Here is a 27,780-nt window from a genome sequence, read left to right as displayed (position 1 = left end):
TTAGAAATGGCCCAAGGGCACATTTCCCTTTCAATCTCCCCCTTTTTGGTGATTTATGCCAACACAACATAAAGCAACTAGAACAAGTGCAATATCACTTCAAATAAAAACTCAAATTCATTTTGATTCAATTTGGCATATATGGATCATCCTTTGCCACCACTTGGTTTGTTTTTGCAAATCAAACTCAAAATCCTATCTCTAAGTCAAATCCACTTGTAGAGACATAAAGAGAGGTTTTCCATAGAAAATTGATTCAAGATTCCAAAAACTCCCCCCTTTTCCCATAATCAACACTTTTCCCCACAAGAGGCCAACTTTTGACAAAAGAGACAATGCAAGAGTTTTGACAAACCAAAAGCTCTATCCTACTGTTTTCGCAAGAGTTTTGACAAACCAAAAGCTCTATCCTACTGTTTTCAAAGTTTCTCAAGTGGTAGCTGATCCATTTATTGCTTTGGCCTTTATTTTCTCCCCCTTTGGCATCAAGCAACAAAACGGGATCAATCTTGGCCCTATAACCCCATTGCCTCACCAAAGTCTTCAATTAAGATCAAATGGCAATAAGAGTTCATGAGATGAACTTGGAATAAGTTACCCTCTCATCGGAGTGCAGTGGAAGTCTTTCATGGTCCAAGTCCACCTTTTCCCTTTCAATCCTCCTTCGAGACTAAATCATCAAACTCAAGCACATGGTTAGTCTCAAAGGGTCAAGTTGTAACACATCTCCCCCTAAACATGTGCATCACTTTGCAACGGACTTGTGAGGTCCAGGGAGTGTTTGTACAACTTGAGCACCATAATAAGCAACAAAATGCAAAAAAGAACATGATCAAAAGCATAAATACATGTATGCTACAATTCAATCCAAGTTCCGCGAATCTAAGACATTTAGCTCACTACGCAACCTGCAAAAGGTCTTCTTATCTAGAGGCTTGGTAAAGATATCGGCTAGCTGGTTCTCGGTGCTAACATGAAACACTTCGATATCTCCCTTTTGCTGGTGGTCTCTCAAAAAGTGATGCCGGATGTCTATGTGCTTTGTGCGGCTGTGCTCAACAGGATTTTCCGCCATGCGGATAGCACTCTCATTATCACATAGGAGTGGGACTTTGCTCAGATTGTAGCCAAAGTCCCGGAGGGTTTGCCTCATCCAAAGTAGTTGCGCGCAACACTGTCCTGCGGCAACGTACTCGGCCTCAGCGGTGGATAGGGCAACGGAAGTTTGTTTCTTAGAGTTCCATGACACCAGGGACCTTCCTAAGAATTGGCACGTCCCCGATGTACTCTTCCTATCGACCTTACATCCAGCATAGTCGGAGTCTGAGTATCCAACCAAGTCAAAGGTAGACCCCTTTGGATACCAGAGCCCGAAGCAAGGCATAGCAACCAAATATCTAAGAATTCGCTTCACCGCCACTAAGTGACACTCCTTAGGATCGGATTGAAATCTAGCACACATGCATACGCTAAGCATAATATCCGGTCTACTAGCACATAAATAAAGTAAAGACCCTATCATTGACCGGTATGCTTTTTGATCAACGGACTTACCTCCTTTGTTGAGGTCGGTGTGTCCGTCGGTCCCCATCGGAGTCTTTGCGGGCTTGGCGTCCTTCATCCCAAACCTCTTTAGCAGATCTTGCGTGTACTTTGTTTGGGAAATGAAGGTGCCGTCCTTGAGTTGCTTCACTTGGAACCCAAGGAAGTAGTTCAACTCGCCCATCATTGACATCTCGAATTTCTGAGTCATTACCCTGCTAAACTCTTCACAAGACTTTTGGTTAGTAGAACCAAATATTATGTCATCGACATAAATTTGGCACACAAACAAATCACCATCACATGTCTTAGTGAACAGAGTTGGATCGGCTTTCCCAACCTTGAAAGCATTAGCAAGTAAAAAGTCTCTAAGGCATTCATACCATGCTCTTGGGGCTTGCTTAAGTCCATAGAGCGCCTTAGAGAGCTTACACACGTGGTCGGGGTACCGTTCATCCTCGAAGCCAGGGGGTTGCTCCACGTACACCTCCTCCTTGATTGGTCCGTTGAGGAAAGCGCTCTTCACATCCATTTGGAACAACCTGAAAGAATGGTGAGCGGCATATGCTAGCAAGATACGAATTGATTCTAGCCTAGCCACAGGAGCAAACGTCTCCTCAAAGTCCAAACCTGCGACTTGGGCATAACCTTTTGCCACAAGTCGAGCCTTGTTCCTTGTCACCACCCCGTGCTCGTCCTGTTTGTTGCGGAATACCCACTTGGTTCCCACAACGTTTTGCTTGGGACGAGGCACCAGTGTCCAAACTTCATTTCGCTTGAAGTTGTTGAGTTCCTCCTGCATGGCCAATACCCAATCCGGATCTAGCAAGGCCTCCTCTACCCTGAAAGGCTCAATAGAAGAGACAAAGGAGTAATGCTCACAAAAATTAACTAATCGAGATCGAGTAGTTACTCCCTTGCTAATATCACCCAGAATTTGGTCGACGGGATGATCCCTTTGAATCACCGCTCGAACTTGGGTTGGAGGTGCCGGTTGCGTTTCTTCCTCCATTACTTGATCATCTTGTGCTCCCCCTTGATCACACGCCTCCTTTTGATGAACCTGTTCATCGTCTTGAGTTGGGGGATGCACCGTTGTTGAGGAAGAAGGTTGATCTCGTTCATCTTGTTCCTGTGGCCGCACTCCTCCAATCGCCATGGTTCGTATAGCGGTCGTCGGAACATCTTCTTCATCTACATCATCACAATCAACAACTTGCTCTCTTGGAGAGCCATTAGTCTCATCAAATACAACGTCGCTAGAGACTTCAACCAAACCCGATGATTTGTTGAAGACTCTATACGCCTTTGTATTTGAGTCATAACCTAACAAAAACCCTTCTACAGCTTTGGGAGCAAACTTAGAATTTCTACCCTTCTTTACTAGAATGTAGCACTTGCTCCCAAATACACGAAAGTAAGATACATTGGGTTTGTTACCGGTTAGTAGCTCATACAAAGTCTTCTTGAGGAGGCGATGAAGGTAGACCCTGTTGATGGCGTGGCAAGCCGTGTTCACGGCTTCCGACCAGAAACACTCGGGGGTCTTGAATTCTCCAAGCATCGTCCTCGCCATATCGATTAGCGTCCTGTTCTTCCTCTCTACCACACCATTTTGCTGTGGTGTGTAGGGAGCGGAGAACTCATGCTTGATCCCTTCCTCCTCAAGGAACTCTGAGAGCACCTAGAGGGGGGGGGTGAATAGGTGATCCTGTAAAATCTTAACTTATAGCCACAAAAACTTGTTAGAGGTTAGCACAATAGTTGCCAAGTGACTAAGGAGGAGATCTTGCACAAAATGACAATCACAGAGAAGACACAGAGATTTATCCCGTGGTTCGGCCAAGTACAAAACTTGCCTACTTCCACGTTGTGGCGTCCCAACGGACGAGAGTTGCACTCAACTCCTCTCAAGTGATCCAATGATCAACTTGAATACCACGGTGTTTTTCTTTCCTTTGATCTTTTCCCGTTTGCGAGGAATCTCCACAACTTGGAGTCTCTCGCCCTTACAATTGAGTTCACAAAGAAATACGGAGTAAGGTGGGAATGAGCAACGCACACAAGACTCAAAAATCAGAGCAACAACACGCACACAAGTCGCAACAAGAGCTCGCAACGCAACACAAAGAGTTCACAACTCCACAAGAGCTCTATATGCTATCACAATGAAACGAATGCGTGAGATTGATGTCTTGGTGCTTAGAAGAGTTGTAGAAATGCTTGGTGTACTCCTCCATGCGCCTAGGGGTCCCTTTTATAGCCCCAAGGCAGCTAGGAGCCGTTGAGAACACATCTGGAAGGCTATCCTTGCCTTCTGTCGTCGGGCGCACCGGACAGTCCGGTGCACACCGGACACTGTCCGGTGCCCGATTTGTTTCCATAATAGGCGCAGCCGACCGTTGCAGACCGTTGCAGATCTGGCGCACCGGACAGTCCGGTGCACACCGGACAGTCCGGTGCACACCGGACAGTCCGGTGCTTCCTTCCGACCGTTGCTCGGCCACGTGTCGCGCGCCGATCGCGCGGCCGACCGTTGGCGTGGCCGACCGTTGGCTCACCGGACAGTCCGGTGCACACCGGACAGTCCGGTGAATTTTAGCCGAAGTCGCCGGAGAAAAACCCGAGAGCGGCCTCTTCGGCCGAGGCGGCCTGGCGCACCGGACACTGTCCGGTGCACCACCGGACAGTCCGGTGCCCCAGACCGAAACAGCCTGTTGGCTGTACACAACCAACATTCTCCTTTTCTTCTTCTCTCTGTTTCTAACACTTAGACAAATATATTAGTACACAAAACCAATGTACTAAGGCTTAGAAACATACCTTTACTTGTGATTTGCACTTTGTTCATCCATAGGCATAGATTCACATTAAAGCACTTGTGTTGGCACTCAATCACCAAAATACTTAGAAATGGCCCAAGGGCACATTTCCCTTTCAATCTCCCCCTTTTTGGTGATTTATGCCAACACAACATAAAGCAACTAGAACAAGTACAAAATCACTTCAAATGAAAACTCAAATTGGTTTTGATTCAATTTTGGCATATATGGATCATCCTTTGCCACCACTTGGTTTGTTTTTGCAAATCAAACTCAAATCTCTATTTCTATGTCAAACACACATGTTGAGGCATAAAGAGAGTCATTCCAAAAGAGATTGATCAAAGATTTCAAAAACTCCCCCTATTTCCCATAATCAACACTTCTCCCCACAAGAAACCAACTTTTGACAATAATCAACACTTCTCCCCACAAGAAACCAACTTTTGACAATAGAGACAATAAAAGCTTTTGACACAACAAAAACTCTATTCTACTATTTTCAAAATCTCTCAAGTGGTAGCTGATCCATTTATTGCTTTGGCCTTTATTTTCTCCCCCTTTGGCATCAAGCACCAAAACGGAATCAATCTTGGCCTCTTTTAACCCCATTGCCTCACCAAAATCTTCAATTAAGAGCAAATGGCAATAAGAGTTCATGAGATGAACTTGGAATTAGTTACCCTCTCATCGGAGTGCAGTGGAAGTCTTTCATGGTCCAAGTCCACCTTTTCCCTTTCAATTCTCCTTCGAGACTAAATCAAGCACACTCAAGCAAATGGTTAGTCTCAAAGGGTCAAGTTGTAACACATCTCCCCCTAAACATGTGCATCACTTTGCAACGGACTTGTGAGGTCCAGGGAGTGTTTGTACAACTTGAGCACCACAATAAGCAACAAAATGCAGAATGAACCTGATCAAATGCATAAACACATGTATGCTACAATTCAATCCAAGTTCCGCGAATCTAAGACATTTAGCTCACTACGCAACCTGCAAAAGGTCTTCTCATCTAGAGGCTTAGTGAAGATATCGGCTAGCTGGTTCTCGGTGCTAACATGAAACACTTCGATATCCCCCTTTTGCTGGTGGTCTCTCAGAAAGTGATGCCGGATGTCTATGTGCTTTGTGCGGCTGTGTTCAACAGGATTTTCCGCCATGCGGATAGCACTCTCATTATCACATAGGAGTGGGACTTTGCTCAGATTGTAGCCAAAGTCCCTGAGGGTTTGCCTCATCCAAAGTAGTTGCGCGCAACATTGTCCTGCGGCAACGTACTCGGCCTCAGCGGTGGATAGGGCAACGGATGTTTGTTTCTTAGAGTTCCATGACACCAGGGACCTTCCTAAGAATTGGCACGTCCCCGATGTACTCTTCCTATCGACCTTACATCCAGCATAGTCGGAATCTGAGTATCCAACTAAGTCAAAGGTAGACCCCTTTGGATACCAGAGCCCGAAGCAAGGCGTAGCAACCAAATATCTAAGAATTCGCTTTACCGCCACTAAGTGACACTCCTTAGGATCGGATTGAAATCTAGCACACATGCATACGCTAAGCATAATATCCGGTCTACTAGCACATAAGTAAAGCAAAGATCCTATCATTGACCGGTATGCTTTTTGATCAACGGACTTACCTCCTTTGTTGAGGTCGGTGTGTCCGTCGGTCCCCATCGGAGTCTTGGCGGGCTTGGCGTCCTTCATCCCAAACCGCTTTAGCAGATCTTGCGTGTACTTCGTTTGGGAGATGAAGGTGCCGTCCTTGAGTTGCTTCACTTGGAACCCAAGGAAGTAGTTCAACTCGCCCATCATCGACATCTCGAATTTCTGCGTCATCACCCTGCTAAACTCTTCACAAGACTTTTGGTTAGTAGAACCAAATATTATGTCATCGACATAAATTTGGCACACAAACAAATCACCATCACATGTCTTTGTAAAAAGAGTTGGATCGGCTTTCCCAACCTTGAAAGCATTAGCAAGTAGAAAGTCTCTAAGGCATTCATACCATGCTCTTGGGGCTTGCTTAAGTCCATAGAGCGCCTTAGAGAGCTTACACACATGGTCGGGGTACCGTTCATCCTCGAAGCCAGGGGGTTGCTCTACGTACACCTCCTCCTTGATTGGCCCGTTGAGGAAAGCGCTCTTCACATCCATTTGGTACAACCTGAAAGAATGGTGAGCGGCATATGCTAGCAAGATACGAATTGACTCTAGCCTAGCCACAGGAGCAAAAGTCTCCTCAAAGTCCAAACCTGCGACTTGGGCATAACCTTTTGCCACAAGTCGAGCCTTGTTTCTCGTCACCACCCCGTGCTCGTCTTGTTTGTTGCGGAACACCCACTTGGTTCCCACAACATTTTGCTTCGGACGAGGCACCAGCGTCCAAACTTCATTTCTCTTGAAGTTGTTGAGCTCCTCCTGCATGGCCAACACCCAGTCCGGATCTAGCAGGGCCTCCTCTACCCTGAAAGGCTCAATAGAAGAGACAAAAGAGTAATGCTCACAAAAATTAACTAATCGAGATCGAGTAGTTACTCCCTTGCTAATGTCACCCAGAATTTGGTCGACGGGATGATCCCTTTGAATCATCGCTCGAACTTGGGTTGGAGGTGCCGGTTGCGCTTCTTCCTCCATCACATGATCATCTTGTGCTCCCCCTTGATCAAGCGCCTCCACTTGAGGTACCTGTTCGTCATCTTCGGTTGGGGGATGCACCATTGTTGAGGAAGAAGGTTGATCTCGTTCATCTTGTTCCTGTGGCCGTACTTCTCCAATCGCCATGGTCCGTATAGCGGCCGTCGGAACATCTTCTTCATCTACATCATCACAATCAAAAACTTGCTCTCTTGGAGAGCCATTAGTCTCATCAAATACAACGTCGCTAGAGACTTCAACCAAACCCGATGATTTGTTGAAGACTCTATACGCCTTTGTATTTGAGTCATAACCTAACAAAAACCCTTCTACAGCTTTGGGAGCAAACTTAGAATTTCTACCCTTCTTCACTAGAATGTAGCATTTACTCCCAAATACACGAAAGTACGATACATTAGGTTTGTTACCGGTTAGTAGCTCATACGACGTCTTCTTGAGGAGACGATGAAGGTAGACCCTGTTGATGGCGTGGCAAGCAGTGTTAACGGCTTCCGTCCAAAAGCACTCGGGGGTCTTGAACTCTCCTAGCATCGTCCTTGCCATGTCGATGAGCGTCCTGTTCTTTCTCTCTACCACACCATTTTGCTGTGGTGTGTAGGGAGCGGAGAACTCGTGCTTGATCCCTTCTTCTTCAAGGAACTCCTCCACTTGAAGGTTCTTGAACTCGGACCCGTTGTCGCTCCTTATCTTCTTCACCTTTAGCTCAAACTCATTTTGAGCTCTCCTGAGGAAGCGTTTGAGGGTCCCTTGGGTTTCGGACTTTTCCTGCAAAAAGAACACCCAAGTGAAGCGGGAAAAGTCATCAACAATAACTAAACCATACTTACTTCCTCCTATGCTCAGATAGGCGACGGGTCCAAAAAGGTCCATATGCAGCATCTCCAAGGGTCTTGATGTTGTCATCACATTTTTGGTGTGATGAGAGCCTCCCACCTGTTTCCCTGCTTGACAAGCTGCACAAGGTCTATCTTTTTCGAATTGAACATTAGTTAGACCTATCACGTGTTCTCCCTTTAGAAGTTTGTGAAGGTTCTTCATCCCCACATGTGCTAAGCGGCGATGCCACAGCCAGCCCATGCTAGTCTTAGCTATTAAGCATGCATCTAGACCGGCCTCTTCTTTTGCAAAATCAACTAAATAAAGTTTGTCGTCTAATACACCCTTAAAAGCTAGTGAACCATCACTTCTTCTAAAGACAGACACATCTACATTTGTAAATAGACAGTTATACCCCATGTTGCATAATTGACTAACAGATAGCAAATTATAACCAAGAGACTCTACTAAAAACACATTAGAGATAGAGTGCTCATTAGAAATTGCAATTTTACCTAACCCTTTTACCTTGCCTTGATTCCCATCACCGAATATGATTGAATCTTGGGAATCCTTATTCTTGACGTAGGAGGTGAACATCTTCTTCTCCCCCGTCATATGGTTTGTGCATCCGCTATCAATAATCCAGCTTGAACCCCCGGATGCATAAACCTGCAAGGCAAATTTAGGCTTGGGTCTTAGGTACCCAACTCTTGTTGGGTCCTACAAGGTTAGTGCAAATATCCTTAGGGACCCAAATGCAAGTTTTGTCTCCCTTGCATTTTGCCCCTAACTTCCTAGCAACAATTTTCTTATCCTTTCTACAAATAGCAAAGGAAGCATTTAAAGCACAGTAAATTGTAGAAGGTTCATTCACTACTTTCCTAGGAGCATTATAAACAACATTTCTCCTAGGCATTTGATGAACAACATTTCTTCTAAGCACATTTCTACCAGGCATAACATGAGAACTAGAAGCAGTCATAGCATAAGAGTCATAAGCATGTGAACCAAAAACATCATGACTTCTAAAAGCATTTCTAGAATATCTCCTATCATGATATAAAAAGGCATGGTTCCTTTTAGCATTAGTAGCCATAGGAGCTTTCCCTTTCTCCTTGGTGGAGATAGGAGTCTTATGGCTTGTTAAGTTCTTGGCTTCCCTCTTGAAGCCAAGCCCATCCTTAATTGAGGGGTGTCTACCAACCGTGTAGGCATCCCTAGCAAATTTTAGTTTATCAAAATTACTCTTGCTAGTCTTAAGTTGAGCATTAAGACTAGCTAATTCATCATTCAATTTTGAAATTGAAACTAAGTGTTCGCTACAAGCATTAATATCAATATCCTTACACCTAGTGCAAACTTCAACATATTCAACACAAGAGTTGGATTTATTTGCTTCTACTAGTTTAGCATTTAAATCATCATTTATGCTTTTTAAATTAGAAATAGAATCATGGCATGTTGACACTTCACAAGCAAGCATTTCATTCCTCTTAATTTCTAATGCAAGGGATTTTTGAGCCTCTACAAACTTATCATGTTCTTCATACAACAAATCCTCTTGCTTTTCTAAAAGTATATTCTTTTCATTCAAGGCATCAATTAATTCATTAATTTTGTCTATCTTAGATCTATCTAAGCCCTTGAATAAACATGAATAATCTACTTCATCCTCACTAGATTCATCATCACTGGAAGAATCATAAGTATTAGCATTACGAGTGGTTACCTTCTTTTCCCTTGCCATGAGGCAAGTGTGATGCTCGTTGGGGAAGAGGGATGACTTGTTGAAGGCGGTGGCGGCGAGTCCTTCGTTGTCGGAGTCGGACGAGGAGCAATCCGAATCCCACTCCTTTCCAATATGAGCCTCGCCCTTTGCCTTCTTGTAATTCTTCTTCTTTTCCCATTTTCCACTCTTCTTTTCCTGGTCACTATCATTATCGGGACAATTAGCGATAAAGTGACCAATCTTACCACACTTGAAGCATGAGCGCTTCCCCTTCGTCTTGGTCTTGTTGGGATGCTCCTTGCGACCCCTTAACGCCGTCTTGAAGCGCTTAATGATGAGAGCCATTTCTTCATCATTAAGCCCGGCCGCCTCAATTTGCGCCACCTTGCTTGGTAGTGCCTCCTTGCTTCTCGATGCCTTGAGAGCAATGGGTTGAGGCTCGTGGAGTGGACCGTTCAACGCATCGTCGACGTATCTTGCTTCCTTGATCATCATTCGCCCGCTCACGAATTTTCCAAGTACTTCCTCGGGCGTCATTATCGTGTACCTGGGATTCTCACGAATATTGTTCACGAGATGAGGATCAAGAATGGTAAAGGACCTGAGTAGTAGGCGGACGACGTCGTGGTCCGTCCAACGCGTGCTTCCGTAGCTCCTTATTTTGTTGATAAGGGTCTTGAGCCGGTTGTAAGTTTGAGTTGGCTCCTCTCCCCTTATCATGGCGAATCGTCCAAGCTCGCCCTCCACCAACTCCATCTTGGTGAGCATGGTGATGTCGTTCCCCTCGTGAGAGATCTTGAGGGTGTCCCATATCTGCTTGGCATTGTCCAAGCCGCTCACCTTATTGTACTCTTCCCTGCACAAAGATGCTAAGAGAACAGTAGTAGCTTGTGCATTTCTATGAATTTGTTCATTTATAAGCATAGGACTATCCGAGCTATCAAATTTCATTCCATTCTCCACAGTCTCCCATATGCTTGGATGGAGAGAGAATAAGTGACTACGCATTTTGTGACTCCAAAATCCGTAGTCCTCCCCATCAAAGTGTGGGGGTTTGCCAAGAGGAATGGAAAGCAAATGCGAATTCGAACTATGTTGAATACGAGAATAATCAAATGAAAAGTTCGAATTGACCGTCTTTTTGTAGTCGTTGTCATCATCCTTTTGGGAAGAAGTAGACTCATCACTATCGTCGTAGTAGATGATCTCCTTGATGCGCCTTGTCTTCTTCTTCTTCCCTTCCTTCCGTCTATGCCCCGAGCCGGAGTCGGTAGGCTTGTCGTCTTTTGGCTCGTTGACGAGGGATTCCTTCTCTTTGTCGTTGATCACGATTCCCTTCCCCTTAGGATCCATCTCTTCGGGCGGTAAGTCCCTTTGTGAAGAGAACGGCTTTGATACCAATTGAGAGCACCTAGAGGGGGGGGTGAATAGGTGATCCTGTAAAATCTTAACTTATAGCCACAAAAACTTGTTAGAGGTTAGCACAATAGTTGCCAAGTGACTAAGGAGGAGATCTTGCACAAAATGACAATCACAGAGAAGACACAGAGATTTATCCCGTGGTTCGGCCAAGTACAAAACTTGCCTACTTCCACGTTGTGGCGTCCCAACGGACGAGAGTTGCACTCAACTCCTCTCAAGTGATCCAATGATCAACTTGAATACCACGGTGTTTTTCTTTCCTTTGATCTTTTCCCGTTTGCGAGGAATCTCCACAACTTGGAGTCTCTCGCCCTTACAATTGAGTTCACAAAGAAATACGGAGTAAGGTGGGAATGAGCAACGCACACAAGACTCAAAAATCAGAGCAACAACACGCACACAAGTCGCAACAAGAGCTCGCAACGCAACACAAAGAGTTCACAACTCCACAAGAGCTCTATATGCTATCACAATGAAACGAATGCGTGAGATTGATGTCTTGGTGCTTAGAAGAGTTGTAGGAATGCTTGGTGTACTCCTCCATGCGCCTAGGGGTCCCTTTTATAGCCCCAAGGCAGCTAGGAGCCGTTGAGAACACATCTGGAAGGCTATCCTTGCCTTCTGTCGTCGGGCGCACCGGACAGTCCGGTGCACACCGGACACTGTCCGGTGCCCGATTTGTTTCCATAATAGGCGCAGCCGACCGTTGCAGACCGTTGCAGATCTGGCGCACCGGACAGTCCGGTGCACACCGGACAGTCCGGTGCACACCGGACAGTCCGGTGCTTCCTTCCGACCGTTGCTCGGCCACGTGTCGCGCGCCGATCGCGCGGCCGACCGTTGGCGTGGCCGACCGTTGGCTCACCGGACAGTCCGGTGCACACCGGACAGTCCGGTGAATTTTAGCCGAAGTCGCCGGAGAAAAACCCGAGAGCGGCCTCTTCGGCCGAGGCGGCCTGGCGCACCGGACACTGTCCGGTGCACCACCGGACACTGTCCGGTGCACCACCGGACAGTCCGGTGCCCCAGACCGAAACAGCCTGTTGGCTGTACACAGCCAACATTCTCCTTTTCTTCTTCTCTCTGTTTCTAACACTTAGACAAATATATTAGTACACAAAACCAATGTACTAAGGCTTAGAAACATACCTTTACTTGTGATTTGCACTTTGTTCATCCATAGGCATAGATTCACATTAAAGCACTTGTGTTGGCACTCAATCACCAAAATACTTAGAAATGGCCCAAGGGCACATTTCCCTTTCAAACTCCTCCACTTGAAGGTTCTTGAACTCGGACCCGTTGTCGCTCCTTATCTTCTTCACCTTGAGCTCAAACTCATTTTGAGCTCTCCTGAGGAAGCGCTTGAGGGTCCCTTGGGTTTCAGACTTATCCTGCAAAAAGAACACCCAAGTGAAACGGGAAAAGTCATCAACAATAACTAAACCATACTTACTTCCTCCTATGCTTAGATAGGCGACGGGTCCGAAGAGGTCCATGTGGAGCAGCTCCAGAGGTCTTGAAGTGGTCATCACATTCTTGCTGTGATGCGCTCCTCCCACTTGTTTACCTGCTTGACAAGCTGCACAAGGTCTATCTTTTTCGAATTGTACGTTAGTCAAACCTATCACGTGTTCTCCCTTTAGAAGCTTGTGAAGGTTCTTCATCCCCACATGTGCTAAGCGGCGATGCCACAGCCAGCCCATGCTAGTCTTAGCAATTAAGCATGCATCTAGACCGGCCTCTTCTTTTGCAAAATCAACTAAGTAGAGTTTGCCGTCTAATACACCCTTAAAAGCTAGTGAACCATCACTTCTTCTAAAGACAGACACATCTACATTTGTAAATAGACAGTTATAACCCATATGACATAATTGACTAACAGATAGCAAATTATATCCAAGACTCTCCACTAAAAACACATTAGAGATAGAATGCTCATTGGAGATTGCAATTTTACCTAGCCCTTTTACCTTGCCTTGATTCCCATCACCGAATATTATTGAATCTTGGGAATCCTTATTCTTGACATAGGAGGTGAACATCTTCTTCTCCCCCGTCATATGGTTTGTGCATCCGCTGTCGATAATCCAGCTTGAACCCCCGGATGCATAAACCTGCAAGGCAAATTTAGGCTTGGGACTTAGGTACCCAACTCTTGTTGGGTCCTACAAGGTTAGTCACAATTGTCTTAGGGACCCAAATGCAAGTTTTATCACCCTTGCATTTTGCCCCTAACTTCCTAGCAATCACCTTTCTATCCTTTCTACAAATTGCAAAGGAAGCATTCAAAGCATGATATATTGTAGAAGGCTCATTAACTTTCCTAGGAATATTAACAACATTTCTCCTAGGCATATTATGAATAACATTCCTTCTATCAACATTTTTATCATGCACATATGAAGAACTAGGAGCAAACATAGCATGAGAAAAATCATCGTAAGCATTATAACTCCTATAAGCATTTCTAGTTTGTCTCCTATCATGATACAGAAAGGCATGATTCTTTTTAGCACTAGTAGCCATAGGGGCCTTCCCTTTCTCCTTGGCGGAGATGGGAGCCTTATGGCTTGTCAAGTTCTTGGCTTCCCTTTTGTAGCCAAGTCCATCCTTAATTGAGGGATGTCTACCAATCGTATAGGCATCCCTTGCAAATTTTAATTTACCAAATTCGCTTTTGCTAGTCTTAAGTTGGGCATTAAGACTAGCCACTTCATCATTCAATTTAGAAATTGAAACTAGGTGTTCACTACAAGCATCAACATTAAAATCTTTACACCTAGTGCAAACCATAACATGTTCTACACAAGAGTTAGATTTACTAGCCACTTCTAGTTTAGCATTCAAATCATTATTAATACCCTTTAAAGTAGCAATGGTTTCATGACAAGAAGATAATTCACTAGAAAGCACTTCATTTCTTTTAACTTCTAAAGCATAAGATTTTTGAGCCTCTACAAATTTGTCATGCTCTTCATATAAAAGATCCTCTTGTTTTTCTAAGAGTCTATCCTTTTCATTCAAGGCATCAATCAATTCATTAATCTTATCTACTTTAGTTCTATCCATACCCTTGAACAAACTAGAGTAATCTATTTCTTCATCACTAGACTCATCATCACTAGAAGAATCATAAGTGACATTGTTTTGATTACTTACCTTCTTCTCCCTTGCCATAAGGCATGTGTGACGTTCGTTGGGGAAGAGGGATGACTTGTTGAAGGCAGTGGCGGCGAGTCCTTCATTGTCGGAGTCGGAGGAGGAGCAATCCGAATCCCACTCCTTTCCGATATGTGCCTCGCCCTTGGCCTTCCTGTAATGCTTCTTCTTTTCCCTCTTGCTCTCGTGTTCCTGGTCATTATCATTGTCGGGACAGTTAGCAATAAAATGACCAATCTTACCGCATTTGAAGCACGAGCGCTTCCCCTTGGCTTTGGTCTTGCTTGGCTGTCCCTTGCTTCCTTTAAGCGTCGTCTTGAAGCGCTTAATGATGAGGGCCATCTCCTCATTATTTAGCCCGGCCGCCTCAACTTGCGCTACCTTGCTCGGTAGCGCCTCCTTGCTCCTCGTTGCCTTGAGAGCAAGGGGTTGCGGCTCGTTGATCGGACCATTCAAGGCGTCGTCCACGTATCTTGCCTCCTTGATCATCATTCGCCCGCTAACGAATTTTCCAAGTACTTCTTCGGGCGACATCTTGGTGTACCTAGGATTTTCACGAATATTGTTCACCAAATGAGGATCAAGAACAGTAAAGGACCTTAGCATTAGGCGGACGACGTCGTGATCCGTCCATCGCGTGCTTCCGTAGCTTCTTATTTTGTTGATAAGGGTCTTGAGCCGGTTGTCTGTTTGAGTTGTCTCCTCGCCCCTTATCATTGCGAACCGTCCAAGTTCGCCCTCCACCAACTCCATCTTGGTGAGTAAGGTGACATCATTCCCCTCATGAGAGATCTTGAGGGTGTCCCAGATCTGCTTGGCATTGTCCAAGCCGCTCACCTTATGGTACTCGTCCCTGCACAAAGAGGCTAGCAACACAGTAGTAGCTTGTGCATTTTTATGAATCTGTTCATTAATAAACATGGGACTATCCGTACTATCAAAGTGCATTCCACTTTCTACAATCTCCCATATGCTAGGATGGAGAGAGAACAAGTGACTACGCATTTTGTGACTCCAAAATCCGTAGTCCTCTCCATCAAAATGAGGAGGTTTACCAAGTGGAATAGATAATAAATGAGCATTAGTACTTTGAGGAATACGAGAGTAATCAAAAGAAAAGTTCGAATTGACCGGTTTCTTTCTCTCGTATTCGTTGTGGTCGTCGTCCTTTTGGGAGGAAGTAGACTCATCGCTGTCGTAGTAGACGATCTCCTTGATGCGTCTTGTCTTCTTCTTCTTCCCATCTTTGCGTCTGTGGCCCGAGCCCGAGTCGTTGGACTTGTCATCTCTTGGCTCGTTGATGAAGGTCTCCTTTTCCTTGTCGTTGATCACCATCCCCTTGCCCTTTGGATCCATCTCTTCGGGCGATTAGTCCCTTTCTTGAAGAGAACGGCTCTGATACCAATTGAGAGCACCTAGAGGGGGGGTGAATAGGTGATCCTGTGAAACTTAAACTTATAGCTACAAAAACTTGTTAAGTGTCAGCGCAATAATCGCTAAGTGGCTAGAGAGAAGGTTTTGCACAATACGATAGTCACAAAGAATTCAACACAGAGAAGACACAGTGATTTATCCCGTGGTTCGGCCAAGTACAAAACTTGCCTACTCCACGTTGTGGCGTCCCAACGGACGAGAGTTGCACTCAACTCCTCTCAAGTGATCCAATGATCAACTTGAATACCACAGTGTTATGCTTTTCTTTTCTTATCCCGTTCGCGAGGAATCTCCACAACTTGGAGCCTCTCGCCCTTACACTTTTGATGTTTCACAAAGAATCACGGAGTAAGGAAGGGAAGCAACACACACAAATCCACAGCAAAATGCGCACACACACGGCCAAGAAACGAGCTCAAAAGACTATCTCAAAGTTCTCACTAGAACGGAGCTTGAATCACTGAGAATGACAAACGAATGCGCAAAGACTGAGTGTGGATGATCAAGTATGCTCTAAGGTTGCTTGGTGTACTCCTCCATGCGCCTAGGGGTCCCTTTTATAGCCCCAAGGCAGCTAGGAGCCGTTGAGAGCAATCCAGGAAGGCTGATCTTGCCTTCTGTCGACTGGCGCACCGGACAGTCCGGTGCACACCGGACAGTGTCCGGTGCCCGATTTCCTTCCTTAAACGGCGAAGCCGACCGTTGCTGATCTGGGAGCCGTTGGCGCACCGGACATGTCCGGTGCACACCGGACAGTCCGGTGCCCCATTCCGACCGTTGGCTCGGCCGCGTGTCCCGCGCAGATCGCGCGACCGACCGTTGGCGCGGCTGACCGTTGGCTCACCGGACAGTCCGGTGCACACCGGACAGTCCGGTGAATTTTAGCCGTACGTCGTCGGCGAATTCCCGAGAGCGGCCACTTCGCTCGAGCCAGCCTGGCGCACCGGACACTGTCCGGTGCACCACCGGACAGTCCGGTGCTCCAGACCGAAACAGCCTTTTGGCTGTACACAGCCAACTCTCCTCTTTTCTTCTTCTTCCTGTTTCTGATACTTAGACAAGTATATTAGTACACAAACCCAATGTACTAAGACATAGAAACATACCTTTGCTCTTGATTTGCACTTTGTCCATTCATGGGCATAGATTCACATTTAAGCACTTGTGTTGGCACTCAATCACCAAAATACTTAGAAATGGCCTAAGGGCACATTTCCCTTTCAACATTAAATGGGACAGGGGCTAAATTTTAGCGGGGTGTAACCAAACACCCCCTTAGCTGCAGGCCTAACCATTCATGCTGGTCTCCTTCTGTTGCTCCCATACTGTACGGCACATTATTTATGGTATGCGTATGGCATACGAGGATCATGTACAGCTGGAGCTGAAAAACTGATTAGACTGTAAATTTCTGTTCTGCTTTGGCATGTGGAAATTGGGATGGAAACCCTAGTATTATCGGTGAAGTTCAAGGACAGAGACTTGCTGGGACTCGGGGCCAGGTGCTGAAGAATGCTGATGGGCCTAAACATAATAAATGAGTACTAATAGAATGGAATCTTAGGGCACCAAAATGCAGAGTTTGAAGCCAGTGGCTTCGTCACGAATTCCATGGAAATGTAACGCAGCAGTTTTCATTCTGCAGTGGAAGGAAACTCATTACTGCTAATACTTCTTTTTTAAAACTTATTTTTCCCTTAATTGGAGGACAGCTTGACATATTTTTTTTAAAAAAAAACTGCATTAGATCTTGTGCAACAGATGTATATAGCACAAACCAATGTAAATGATTGGTTTTTGATAAAATTTTTTTAAAAGTTTCCCATTAAAAACTAGAGGAAATGTAACTTTGTACGTGCGGGTGGCATCACCTCAGCCAGACCCATGAGAAGCAGATTTTGTTTACATAACCGGCAAACGAATTTAATATGAATGTTCTAGCTGGGAGGAGTTTACATTTTTAGCCTTTGAATATCCATCAGGCAATGAAATATATACTCCTTAGCTACAAGTGTCACCGAAACAACAGTTCCTCAAGTGTCAACGATACAAGTTTGACATGTGGCTTAAAACAAGCCTACAAAACTGAGTGAGTTTGATGGCAAGACTCATTGCAAAATCAACTTTCCGCGCTTCTTACTATTTGTTCTATATATCTGGTTCTCCCTCTGTATCTCTCCTCCGTCTCCCTCGTTTTCCCTGCCAGCAAACAAGAAAATGAAAGCATGAAAGGATTGCTTTGGAGCATAATTGGACAGATAGGATAAAAGACCAGATCCACCATGCACTATCAAGACTATTTTAGCTCTATATATGTTTCTAGTCGCGTGTAGGATTGTAGCAAGTTTGAGCAACTGTCAACTCTGGCATTGGTATCTCACAATCAAAGAAGAAACAAGCCACGAAACTGAAGTTCCGAGCAATTAAGAAAAGCAGAACATGCTCGGTGTCGAGAAATATCATTAAAGTTTAACCTGAAATTTTGAAGCCACTGAATGGATAAACGCACCTCAGCAGAGAGTTTTAAGAGGATCTCTGCTTCTCCCTGATCCTCCCTTAAACCCGTGTCTTTTTCGTCTTTGGGGCTTGTCCATACCCATAGGAGCCCTGGAAAGTTTGACAATGGCTTCTTTTGATTTAGGGTCAATTAGATAGTCAGGAACATAACGCATGTGTGCATCAGTTCATGAATTTCCCTGTTGTTTATCAACTTATCACGCTTGAGCAAATCTGCAAAGGAGAAAGAAAACATCCAGCATGATTGCTTAGACAGGTTACCTACAAACACAGCTATTCTACACAAAACTTGTAAATCTTACCAATGTCCCTTGGATTCGCTTCAAAATGAGACTTCAATCTACAAGGTAAAGAAAAGGCATCACTGTTAGGAAAAAATATTATTGGTGCAGAAATGGATTAAAATGAAAATGATCTTCGGTTTCATGAAAAAATGTACAATTTCATATTAGATGTTCTCGGTTTCTCAGCAAGAAACCACAGTTTATTACTATCTAGCAAGTATACTGGCAACAACAAGTAGAGTGTTTCCCTTTTCTTTTCTCGAGAAGAGACGGTAGGTTGTTTTGAAGATATTAAACTATAAAAGATGAGACAGTTTGGTCTCTTGCAGACAGACCACAGAAGGTTTGGATGCATCAACGACTTTCCGAAGATTATCTCGCCTTGATTTATCATTAAGACCCCGTACATTCCAAATCAAGATATTGGATCTATCCATTGACGCAGAATCAGAAGCAGGACCAAAAATAGGAGCTGTCAGACAACTAACACGGTGTTGTCGGCAAGACAAGCTTGTCCTTCAGGAGGCGCGTCCCAGCCAAATAAAGCAGCAAGCGCTGCCACATGGTCGCGGAATAGTCTATCCTCATCATAGAGTTTGATGTACCTCTCAAGGGTTTCATCAGATATCCTTCCTTCTTCATCTGACAAGCCAAGCTCGCGGCATAGTCTATCCTCATCATAGAGTTTGATGTACCTCTCAAGGGTTTCATCAGATATCCTTCCTTCTTCATCTGACAAGCCAAGCTTACGGCAAGCGGCTGATGCTGAAACTAGGTCAGTTTCAGCCTTTCAGGTGGCAGTTAGGCAATTCGACGGGTGCGCCGTGGCAGGCGGGTCGGGTAGTTCATTTTCTTTCTCCTTTTCTGAATGATCGGAACAGGTACAAGGGTGTCTATCTTCTTGGTAACCTTTTCAATGAACTCAGATGCTGGAGCTGGCGATTCTCCCTGTTGTCTTGGTGCTCGAGAATAGACAATGATGTTATCAGGGCGAAATCTTACAGCAAATTCTGGAGGCCCTTGGAGCAGCAGTGTCTGGAGAGCTTTGCCCACTTCGCCGTTGGTTGGAGGCTCGGAGCACTTGGCACTAGGAACTTGCCAACAGCCACAAGCTCGATGTCCGAGGGGTAGCATCTGTTGATTCCAGAGGCACACAGCAGGGAATAGTCGGCTCAGGAATTTGCACTGCATTCACCTCAGTCCCCTTTGTCGCCCATGGAATTGCCGCATCAGGGATGGTCCAGCACAAGCCAAGAACTGCGAGATTTGGGTTTCAGGTTCATGTTTCAAAAAGGATGTTTGCTAAAGTAATAATAAACTTTATGGTGAATCGGCGAATCTGCTGAGGAGGGTCTGGGTGGTATAGTCCAGTGGTGTTAAAATGAAAAGTGCATATGCAAACCTCCTGCAAGGAAATAAGGGTTGTTTTTTTTAATGAGAAAGCATTATAAAATCAACTGTGTGTATAAACTAGCTTTCGCAAAACACCCCAAGCTCCACCGACTCAATGCATGTAGCTACCGGTCCATCCCCTCTGTGAAGGTAGACTATTGATAGTACTCACTAAGGTGGACTATCGATAGTACAGTACTCACTATTGCTTTGATGTTTTACATGGAAGAATCAGATATTGTGGCCACATTGTTTGAGTAGATCGCACCCAACACGCCTGTGGAGTTGGGCGAAAAAAGATGCTTCCAGTGTGGCTCTACTATTTGTTTATGTAATATTTTATAGTTATGTAATCGCTAGGTCAGACTCTAAATAATTTGAATGAACAAATATGTGAGTCTCCATGGGACTAGTATCGCATTTGAGTCTCCAAGGAATTGGGGCGCTGGGGCGCTTCACTTGATGACTCTTAGGGACATGGCGTTTGATAGGATTGTGATCCCTACCAGGGAGGCTACGGAGGTTGTATGGATGGGACGTGGCGGGGCGAGGGCGTGCGCGGCGCAGGGGCTCCGTGGCTGATCATAGGCTGCAAGCGAGAGGAGGGAGAAGGGGGTGGCGGCTAGGGCTCCCAGCTCCCTGAGGGAAGCCGGCAACAAATAAGTTGCTTCTGCTTAGTTTTCCCCTAGGTACAATTACAAACTAGGTCATTTATATAGAGATGGCTTCCTTCTGCTAAGACCGGTTCATAACCGGATCTCCTATTTTTACTCCAATACTTATCCAATCTATCTTTAACTAGATCTCCTATTTCTTCTCCCCAATCTGATCTGCCTTATCTAATCCTATTTTTTTACTCCAATACTTATCCAATCTATCTCTAACTAGACCTCCTATTTCTTCTCCCTAATTTGATCTGCCTTATCTAATACTAAACTGATTCCTTATTGGGATCGGTTGGCTGGGCCCTGGCCTTTCCGGTCATAACAGCATTCATCGCTTGGATGAGAGAAGCTTGATCCCAAGATGGCGCTGAAGATTCCCCTGGTGCAGCAGATGCAGCAGCAGGCATTATCATGACGTGGGGCCAATAATGCCCTTGAGAGAGCCAGGACGGGGTGTGGCCGCCATTGGCCACATCTGGAAGGTGTCAGTCCATGGGATGTAGCTTCGGGATGAGGAGTGTTGCTGTTGTGGCCGCCCGAAGACTTGTTGTGCGCCTTGTTCTTCTTGTGCCAAGAGCTACCAGAAGAGGTGTTCCCTGTGGTGAAGCCTGAAGGAGTTTGCTTGGGCTTGTTGATGGAGGAAGCAACAAAAGCTGTAGTCGAGGAAGATTTATCGCTGAGGTCAGCTTCTTCAAGAGAGTAGGGAGCGAGCCTCGAGGAAGGACGGCAACGAGTTCCTTGTTTTGATGACTGTTGCCATTGGCCTCAAATTGGAGTTGAGGCCACGCAGCAGCTGAAGCACCAGAGTGTCGGCGGAGACAGGCTGACCGACATCAGCAAGGGAGTCAGCCAACGCTTTCAGCCGTTGAGTACTGAAGCACCATCTAACCGCCTTGTTCAGTGGTGTGGAACTCAGCTTCGAGAGCAAGGGCGTAGAAGATTCCATCAATTGCAGTCCATATGGTGCGTGCAGTGGCACCTCGCGTGAGAACGCTGCCGAGGATTTCATCCAAAACTGATGAGTAGATGAGGGAGTGCACAGCATAGTCAGTCGCTATCCAGACAGAGGTGCCAGGATCAGGCACTGCTGTGCCATCAACATGATGAATGGCACTGAATTTTCCCACTAGAGTGTGGAATAGCTCACGCCATCTATTGTAGTTGAGAGGATGGAGTTCTAGAGTGAAAGGGATATGAGAACGGACATTGACAGAGGCTAGAGCAGCAGCAGGATCAGCAAGTTGCTGGTCAACCAAGGAGGGAGAAGCAACAGGTAGAGAGGAAGGATCGGCAATTAGGCTGATACCAAGAAAGCAAATAGGCGGAATGATTTCTCTATTGCTGTATGCTATTCTTATACAACAGTGAATGTACAAACATGGAAGGAAATAATAGTCCTCTAATCTAGCCTAATCAAGAGCATTACTCAGGCTACAAAACACTTAATGTACATGCAGATTTGATCTGCTATTATGGCCAATAATGGCTGGGATACATTCTGACAAAGCGGTCATAAGTCTAATACTTCTTGAAGAAAAAAAGTAAACCTAATAAAAAGTTAGTGCACAGAAATAATAGTATGAGTTAGTCTAGGAAAAATATAGTGCATAAAAATAATGGTATGCCTGGATAAGGCCTGTCAAACAGCTAAGTTTATCTGAAAAAGACTGACAGTAATAGCAGCCCCTTACTTTGATATACACTTCACAATTTGTGTTACTTCCCAGGCAGAAGATTTAGATTCCATAGTTTTTTTCTTCCATTCTAGAATATATGTTGCCTTTTTGCAGAGCCTCAAGCCTTGGACCACCTAGTCAGAATCACCCGATCATCCACCTGTGCATCCCTAATCTCAAGATTAGAGCAACAACCCTCCAGCTATTTGATTTGTTGCACCGACAGTGAAACAGGAAAATGATCTCATGCTGGGAGAAGAGGACCTGCTTATATCAGGGATTATTTGTGTTGCCACATCCTTCCTCACAATTACAGGGGCACTGCTAATGTCAAACAGCCAAAGTCTTTTTAGCTTTCAATTTGCCCATCTGCACAAGCAGAAAACAATAATTCAAAAGAATATTAATGTCCCTTGAGAAATTGAGCAAACAAAAATACAAAATAAGGTCAAATGCACTGTGTGCTAAATAACATTAGAATGAAGCTGATTATCAATATTTAAGCCCTCTAAAACTACCTAGGTCAATAGGGGATTCTGCTACATTAACTGTAGATGAATTCAAGAATCAATGCTTTATCATGAACATTTATTAACAGTACTCCGATGCTAACAAAAACATAAAGAAAGAATATATATAATGCTTAAGCACATTAAGCCTGTACCTTGTACTGATTCATGGAACCATCAACACCAACACTAAGGTTGGTTGGTTTGTCCGTATTCATGTAGCAATTTCCTGAGCTTCACTTGTAACTGTTATTTCGCCTGTAAGCCTAGAATATATTGCAGAACCAGGACGGCAATTCTGTTCCTCCATGAATGATAGCAGACGGGAGCAGTCAGCAGTGTTTCCTTTTTGTAATAAGCCATCAATCAAAATCTTCCAAGCAATCTCATCACGGTTGTATTCCTTTGATAGTATGTCACCAAAAATGCTTTTAGCAGTATGAAAGCTTCCTTCCTCACAAAGAGCACAAATAATAAACCTATAAGATTCTAAACGTGGTAAATAGTTTCTTTTCACCATTGAATCAAGAAACCTTAAAGCTTCTTTTAGCAATTTCATTCTGTAGCAACATTCTATCATACAAGTATATACATCCTCACTTGGGGTTAAGTTAGCACTCTGCATCCCTACGAGAAAACTTTTTGCTTCCTCCAATCTGTCGACTTTGCTCAAACATCTAATAAAACAATCGTAAACATAGCTGGCTGAGCTGCACTGAAGCTTAATCACTTCCTCCAAAAGTTCCTCGAGAACTTTCATGTCAACTATTTTCCATAAACTAATAGAATCAGCAACTAAGTCATGGTAGGAATTTTTCTTTAGTAGAAGTCCAAGGAGAACTGTGTAAGACTCGTCATTTGGCTTGCATCCATTATCAATCATGTTCTTAAGAGATGAAAATGCTTGACTAACTAGTCCAAGATTTGCATATCCTTTAATCAATGTGTTATATGTGGTTAAATTTGGACGAACACCATGATCGATCATCTGAATCATCATGGATTCGGCATCTTCCATCCTTCCATCTTGACAGTAGGAGCGTATAAAAACTGTATAAGTGACGACATCAGGCTTAACACCTGCCGCAGCCATCCTATCGGATATCATTTTTGGGGAATCAGATCTAAACTCCCTGAGATGTTTATCAATTAGAATGGTAAATGGAACAGCATTGGCCTGTACTCCACTCTCAATCATATCATTCAATAGTGATATTGCTTCCAACAGCTTGTTTTCCCTGCATAGTCCATCAATAAGCGAACTGTACATGTGGGCGTCTGGCACAAACCCTTCTGTGATTATTTTCTGCATCAGATTATGAGCACCATCAAACTTTCCCGACTTGCACAATGCATCTATCATACTGGTGTAGATAACCTGATTCACCTTAATTCCCTTCTGAACAAGAGACCCGAGAAACTGCTGAGCTTCCTCAATTCTCCCATGTTTGCACAAAGCATCAATCAGCACTAAGCAAGTCCACTCATTAGGGGCCAGCCCACAAGCCTCCATTGAATGAAGCAGCCTAAAAGCATGTTCCAAGTGCCCCTCGCTGCACTGTCCCTGGATTAAGGTTGTGTATGTCACCACATTTGGAGCTAAACCTGCCTCAATCATCCGACTGTATAGTACCATGGCCCTCTCTACTTTCCCCGACTTGCAAAACCCACATATCAGCTGAGTATATGTGCGGACGTTCGGCAAGCACCCTTTACTCTGCATCCCCTTGAAGATGTCAATTGCGAGCTCCAAGTCCCCAGTACTGCAGTAGCCATCGATCAAAGCATTGTATACAGCAACATTCGGCACAAATCCCTTCCCCATTGCGTCTGTGAGCAGCGCAACCGCCTCTCCAGCTCGTCCTGCCCCACATAACCCGTGCACCATTATGCTGTAGACGTGCGAATCAGGGGCACAGCCATCAGGCCACATCCCAGCGAAAACCGCCATCGCCTCGCGCACCATCCCAGCGCCACATAGCCCCTGGAGCAGGGCTGCGTACGTGAACGGGGTGCGCGCGCACCCCCGCTGCGGCATTAGCAAGAACAATCGGCAGGCGTGCGCGAACAGCCCCGTGCGGCAGTACCCGAGGACGAAGGACGTGTACGCGTGGGAGTCCGGTGCGAGGCCGGCGCGCAGGAGCGAGGACAGATGGCGCTTGGCAGCGGGGAGGTCGCCAGCGTGGCAATAGGCGTTGATGAGGGTGGTGTAGGTGTGGAGGTTGCGGACAGGCATGCGGGCGGCGAGCGACTCCATGTCCGAGAGCATGCCGTGGCGGGCGAGCGCCATGAGGAGGGTGTTGAGGCACCGGATGGGGGGCACAGGAGCGGAGGGGGAGAGGAGGAGGAGGGAGAGACGACGGAGGTCAGTGGCCGAGGAGGCGGCGGTGGATATGGCGGCGAGGAGACGGGGCAGCGCCTTGGGCGCGGGCGCGGGCATCGCGCGGTGAGCTATGGCGTGGCGGCGGGCATTGCTGGGCCGATGACGGAGATCGGCGGCGGCGGCTATGTGAGGAGGTCAGAGACGGGAGGCGGATCCAGGGCCAGGGTGTAGTCAGAAAGACAGAAACTCAGAAGACTGGAAAATGGGCCCGGTGTTGGCCTGTTGGGAAATGGCTGAGCCGATCCGGGTTACGTCCCATTGGTAGGACTCTTTCTTGAAAATGAAGGAGAAGCTTCTTAAAAAATCAATAGTAGCCGAAAGTCAGAAAAAAACTTATATCGACTTATCTTCTATATTTTTCTCTTCGATGAGTTATAGAAGAAGCTAGATTTTTAAACAAATAGAGTGTTCTTTCTAGAGATATTTCTAAAAATAAGGAGGTAACTGTTTTTTTAAGGAGCCAAAGCTAGGGTTCAAGCTGAAAAAGGAAGAGTCATGTCAAAGAGGCATTTAGTTGAACTTCAACAACTCATCTACTTCGATTATTGTTATGTGCTCGTACATTGCTACGATTTTTATATATCACTTATCTCTTCATTGTCAAATGAATAAATGGTGAAAAGGTGCTATGCTTTAATATATCACTCATCTTCTCTCATTTGTCCAATGAACGAGTGGTCCAAGAAAAAATGAAACTAAAACTATCTACAACAGCTTATCCATCTCTACTCATATTCAAACTTCGCTTTGCGAACAGTACAATCTACGGTACAGAAACAGTGCAAAATAGTGCTTTTATGTAAACTATAGATAGATTGCTGCAGACAATCTTATAGACATCATAAAGTACGATCGTTATTTGTGACACGAGTATATTCTCGTTGTCTATAGAAGCTACTATAATATAAAAAATGCATGACAATTATAAAAAATGCATGACAAATGAGGATTCTACTAGGTAGCGGGTTTGAAACAATCGGAAACGAAGTCATATGAAGTCTCTAGAGAGCTAATGTTGTAAACAATAAAAAACTATAAAGACCTAAATGTAGAAAATAACTACAAAATTTCAATAATTCTTCAATTGGAAGAACCTCCTCATTCCTCAACCTAAATAATCATACAAAATCAAGGAATTTTATGTAAAGTTTTCATGTGTTAAATAGAATTAGCACACCATTGTACCCCAAACTGAGAACAAGTATTATATATCACTCTTGGTCATAAATTGGCTCTAGGCATATAGATAAGTGCAACAGAGGCAGCGATCTCGCTCACCGATTACGTTGATCGCCCTCCTTAAACTCGGGATCGAGCAGCTGGTGCACCGGACTAGAGTCTGGTGTGCACTGGACCAGTTACGCAGAGGGCATGTTGAAAGGGAAATAGGGTTAACCTTTTCCCAGTATTAATTTTGGTGGTTGAATGCCCAACACAAATATTGGACTAACTAGTTTGCTCTAGATTATATGTTCTACAGGTGCATAAAGGTTCAACACAAACCAATAAAAGATTGAAGTTAGGGATCAAATTCAAAGAAGCAAAGAAACCAAGTGTGCTTTGGTCTAGCGCACCGGATAGTGTCCGGTGCCCCAGGATCGTACAACTTCGAACTCTTCAGCTTCGGGTTTCTCCAGCGCCGCTCCGCTATAATTCACCGGACTGTTCGGTGTGCCACCGGACTGTCCGGTGCACCAGCGGAGCAACGACTATCTGAGAGCACCTAGAGGGGGGTGAATAGGTGATCCTGTAAAATTCAACACTAAATAGCCACAAAACTTGGTTATAGAAATGTTAGTGCGACTAAGTAGTTGAGAAGCGAATTCTTATGGACAAGACAATCACAGAGAGATCAACACAAGACACGCAATTTTTATCCCGTGGTTCGGCCAAGTAACACTTGTCTACTTCCATGTTGTGGCGTCCCAATGGACGAGGGTTGCACTCAACCCCTTTCAAGTGATCCAATGATCAACTTGAATACCACGGTTTTTCCTTTAGATGATTACTCCTGTTTGCGAGGAATCTCCACAACTTGGAGCCTCTCGCCTTACAATGATGATCACAAAAGAAGCACAGAAGTAAGGGAGGGGAGAGCAACACAAACAAGACTCAAATCCACAACACAACCACGCACACAAGTCACAACTTGAGCTCAAAACACAACGCACGGAGTTCTCAACTCAAATGGAGCTCAAGTCACTATCACAAAGAATCGAATGCGTGAAGTTGGAGTCTTGGAGTCTTAGAATGTTTCTTGTAAGCTTGTGTGACTCCTTCATGCGCCTAGGGGTCCCTTTTATAGCCCCAAGCCAGCTAGGAGCCGTTGAAGATCAACATGGAAGGCCAATCTTGCCTTCTGTCGTGTGGCGCACCCGACAGTCCGGTGCGCCACCGGACAGTCACTGTAGACGGTCCGGTGCGGATCTCCTTCCTTTTCTAGCGCAGACGACCGTTGCAGCACCGGGCCAGTTGGCACACCAGACACTGTCCGGTGCACACCGGACAGTCTGGTGCCCCTGCCGACCGTTGGCGCGGGCCACGCGTCGCCCGCGGATTGCGCGGCCGACCGTTGCGCTGGCGACCGTTGGCTCACCGGACAGTCCGGTGAATTATAGCCGTACGCCGCCAAACTTTTCCCGAGAGCGGCCTTTTCACCGGAGACCAGCCTGGCGCACCGGACAGTCCGGTGTGCCAGGCTGAGCTGAGTTTTGGCTGCACCGAGCCAACTCTTATGCAATTTTTTCTTTTCTTCTTTTCTCTG

General features: G+C 45.3%; 1 protein-coding gene across 4 annotated transcripts; it reads right to left on the bottom strand.

Moving 5' to 3' along the window:
• Window positions 1–17,358: 17,358 nt before the first annotated feature.
• On the bottom strand, window positions 17,359–25,752 carry LOC103643142 (pentatricopeptide repeat-containing protein At5g65560). Of its 4 annotated transcripts, XM_035964215.1 has the most exons (7): window positions 22,789–25,208; window positions 22,389–22,493; window positions 22,140–22,284; window positions 18,727–19,648; window positions 18,410–18,447; window positions 18,100–18,320; window positions 17,359–17,789 (listed from the first exon to the last, which is right to left on the bottom strand). In XM_035964215.1, exon 1 carries the CDS (start codon window positions 25,071–25,073, stop codon window positions 22,848–22,850), a length of 2,226 nt encoding a protein of 741 aa, XP_035820108.1. In that variant the 5' UTR covers window positions 25,074–25,208; the 3' UTR covers window positions 17,359–17,789; window positions 18,100–18,320; window positions 18,410–18,447; window positions 18,727–19,648; window positions 22,140–22,284; window positions 22,389–22,493; window positions 22,789–22,847. The 4 variants fall into 4 exon arrangements, with proteins under 4 accessions (XP_035820108.1, XP_008664516.1, XP_008664514.1 ...); XM_008666294.4 differs by lacking the exon at window positions 18,727–19,648; XM_008666292.4 differs by lacking the exon at window positions 18,727–19,648 and having other exon boundaries at window positions 22,140–22,493; window positions 22,789–25,752.
• Between the last annotated feature and the right edge of the window lie 2,028 nt (window positions 25,753–27,780).

Source organism: Zea mays, chromosome 1 (assembly GCF_902167145.1).
Source record: "Zea mays cultivar B73 chromosome 1, Zm-B73-REFERENCE-NAM-5.0, whole genome shotgun sequence".
Lineage (NCBI taxonomy): Eukaryota > Viridiplantae > Streptophyta > Magnoliopsida > Poales > Poaceae > Zea > Zea mays.
This window is presented reverse-complemented; position numbering and strand designations above follow the sequence as displayed.

Coding starts and splice junctions, on each gene's coding strand:
- LOC103643142 (XM_008666292.4), bottom strand. CDS start 25,073: ATGCCCGCGCCCGCGCCCAAGGCGCTGCCCCGTCTCCTCGCCGCCATA.